The following is a 3,338-nucleotide window of genomic DNA, read 5'->3' on the forward strand; positions in this document are numbered from 1 at the left end:
TTTTTAATTTTTTTAAACTAAATAAAAAATTATAATTTATTTTTAATTATGAATCAGAATAGAAATATATAATAATAATTATTAATTTTGTAAGTAAAATATATAAATATATAATAATTATTATAAATTAAAACACTATTTTTTAAATTTTTATAATTATTATATAAATATATAAATATATTTATAATTAATATATAATAACTATTATATAAATTTATAAATATATAAATATATAATAATTTTTATAAATATATAATAATTATTATATAAATATATAAATTAAAACACTCATTTTTTTAATTTTTTTTGTAAATATATAATAATTATTATAAATATATAAATAAAAAATTATAACTCATTTTATAAGGGAAATTATTTTAATTTTTTTAATTAAAATTATTTTAAATTTTAAAATATGAATCAGAATATAAATATATAATAATTATTATTTATAACTCATAAATTATATCAAAATATATAATTATTATTATTCATTACTCATAAATTATATCAAATTTATGATATATGAATTAATTAATATCCTAAAATTAATTTTTGGGATTTTTAGATTTTGTTTTTGTTTTTTCGGAGATGCATCTCCGAATTAATCAAAATCTCAAATTTTGGGATTTTTTCGGAAATGCACTTCCGAAGTCTGGAAAAATTTAGAAAAAAAAATATTTCGGAAATGCATTTCCGAAACAGGGTAAAATGGGGTTTTTGCTGGGGGTGACCCCATAGGGAGGTGGGTAAAGAAAAAATCTCACAATATATATCATTTAAGCCTAGCACAAATAGTTGATGTGAAGTTTGTGAGAATTCTAAAATTTAAAGTATAGAGTTCGATTCTTGTTATAAAAATATACTATTATTTTTAAGGTAAATGGTAGGTGTCATATGTTTCAGAGTTATGTAAATTTGGTCTAACACTATGTTATTAGACATTAACGGTGGTATTTGAAGACAGCTAGAGGAAGACCTATAAATGAAAAACAACAATAACACACACCAAAATTAAACAAAACTATTTCTATATATGCAATGTTACAAAACCTGCTTCTATCGGTTTAAAACAAACATCAAGACAAGAGTTGCAAAATTTGCAACAACAAAGAAAACAATCAATTTAAGCCATCAAAATATATAACATAACATCCAATTCATCATATTATTTGTGTTGTTTGTGTTTAAGGTTTCTCTAGTTCATCATTTTCTTTTATCTTTGAGGTTTTTGGTTGGTAAATTCTATCACCACCATGGGTAAGGGTGACATTGAGGCGGGGATCTACCAAGGCGGCCTCTATCCGTCGATGATAGAGTCGCCCGAGCTCCGGTGGGGTTTCATCCGTAAAGTTTACACCATTGTTTCAATTCAGCTTCTTTTCACAGCTGGTTTTGCTTCCTTGTTCGTGTTCTTTCCACCCGCAAGGGATTTCGTTCGTTACAATCAATTTCGTATCGTTGTCTTGATCGTTGCAGTCATCTTTACCTTCATATGTAAACTATATATATAAACCCTCCTTCTTCTAATTTATATATATTGATTTTAATTAGTTTATTTGATTAATTTAACGTTCCGTTATAAATATTTATGCAGTTTTGTTTGCATTGAGCAAATATTATAATAAACATCCGGTGAATCTAATTCTTCTGGGTCTCTATACTCTATGCATGTCTGTTACGGTTGGATTCGTATGTGCTTTTGCTAAATGTATGTGATTTTATTTGTCTTTTATTTATGTATAATATTTATTATATATAATAAAATTTTATTTAAAAAATTGTTTTTTTAATAAATAAATGTAGTGTGAAAATATGTTTTTTTTTGTTAATGTGCAGCAATGATTGTCTTAGAGGCAGCACTTCTAACTGGTGTGGTGGTTCTTTGTTTAACACTCTACACATTTTGGGGTGTTAAAAGAGGCCAAGATTTTAGTTTTCTTGGTCCATTCCTCTTTGCTTCACTTATGGTATTGTTTACGTTTGGACTTATTCAGGTAAATATTATTAATTAATTTAATGGTTTACTTTAATAACTTTTTTATTTTCTAGTTGAATATTTAATCTAAATGTGATTGTTTTAAATTTTGAACAGATGTTTTTCCCTCTTGGACCAATTGGACGTATGGTATATGCTGGTTTGGGAGCATTATTAATGTGTGGTTTCATTGTTTATGATACTTGTGACCTCATTAAAAGATACTCCTATGATGATTATGTTTGGGCTGCCATTGCTATCTATGGCGACGTTATCAACCTCTTCATCTATATTCTTACATTTTTGAATGATCTTTAGGGTTTGAGTGTATTGATATATGTATGCCCTTTGTTATTTTGAGGATGTTATTTAGACATCAAAAATAGACATGTATATCAAACATCTACTTATTAATTAATATTTGTCTTGATTCAAGAAAAGAGATGAAATAATAATATATCAAAAGTAAAACCGTGTGTATATACGGTGTTGATGTTGCATTTTGTGTCAAAATAATTTTTTTTCTTGTTTTTATAAATTTAGTTAGCACATTTTTTTATGATTTTTAGATGAGGGAGTAGTTGTTTTACTTTTATTTTGAATAAAAGAGAAAGTATGTGTTTAATGGGTGTATGGATAAAATAGGGTGTTTATGAAATATATTCATTTAGGGTTTAAGGCTCGAATGGTATGGATGCCTTTATTCCAATAATAAGAAGACACATTCCTTAGATTCAACGGGTAGCTGTGTAAAAAGAAAAATTATGTGTCTTTTATATCTAATTTTATATTATTTTTTTTTTTAAGTATTCAAGAAACAAACTTTTGTTTGGACAAACGTTTCAATCGAACTTATGTAGAATATCATACTACTACAAAGAAAGGGTTCTATCGAATAAGTAACAGTAATCGGATGATAAAGTATTGGGTTATTTGATCGAGCTCAAAATAAAGGGAAGAGAAGAAGATAGGATTAACATCAACCATAGAGTTTGGATGGTTGGATTGATACTTTTTCTCTTATAAAACTACATTTGCAAAAAATAATTTTGATAATCTCAATTCCTTTAGAATTGGGGGAAGATGTACCCATAGCAAGGCCGATTGGGAAGCTGTCTAAACCAATCTCTCTCTCTCTCTCTCTCTCTCTCTCTCTCTCTCTCTCTCTCTCTCTCTCTCTCTCTCTCTCTCTCTCTCTCTCTCTCTCTCTCTCTCTCTCTCTCTCTCTCTCTCTCTCTCTCTCTCTCTCTCTCTCTCTTAACAAGCAAATTGCTAAACCATTGATTATGTGATTGATACATAGAGAATTTTTCTTTGTCTAACACTTCAAACAATTTTGTTGATTTAATTACAATCTATA

General features: G+C 27.1%; 1 protein-coding gene across 1 annotated transcript; it reads left to right on the forward strand.

Annotated features, from left to right (window-relative positions):
• Positions 1-1,087: 1,087 nt before the first annotated feature.
• LOC131610098 (protein LIFEGUARD 4-like) lies at positions 1,088-2,449 on the forward strand. The gene is made up of 4 exons (XM_058881967.1): positions 1,088-1,497; positions 1,598-1,711; positions 1,840-1,997; positions 2,096-2,449. The coding sequence occupies exons 1-4, from the start codon at positions 1,257-1,259 to the stop codon at positions 2,294-2,296; spliced, it is 714 nt and encodes a 237-aa protein (XP_058737950.1). The 5' UTR covers positions 1,088-1,256; the 3' UTR covers positions 2,297-2,449.
• The last annotated feature ends 889 nt before the right edge of the window (positions 2,450-3,338 follow it).

The sequence above is a fragment of the Vicia villosa genome, linkage group LG1, assembly GCF_029867415.1.
Source record: "Vicia villosa cultivar HV-30 ecotype Madison, WI linkage group LG1, Vvil1.0, whole genome shotgun sequence".
Classification (NCBI taxonomy): domain Eukaryota; kingdom Viridiplantae; phylum Streptophyta; class Magnoliopsida; order Fabales; family Fabaceae; genus Vicia; species Vicia villosa.

Coding starts and splice junctions, on each gene's coding strand:
- LOC131610098 (XM_058881967.1), top strand. CDS start 1,257: ATGGGTAAGGGTGACATTGAGGCGGGGATCTACCAAGGCGGCCTCTAT. Junction 1,498..1,597: donor AGTCATCTTTACCTTCATAT/GTAAACTATATA, acceptor ATATTTATGCAG/TTTTGTTTGCATTGAGCAAA. Junction 1,998..2,095: donor TTACGTTTGGACTTATTCAG/GTAAATATTATT, acceptor AATTTTGAACAG/ATGTTTTTCCCTCTTGGACC.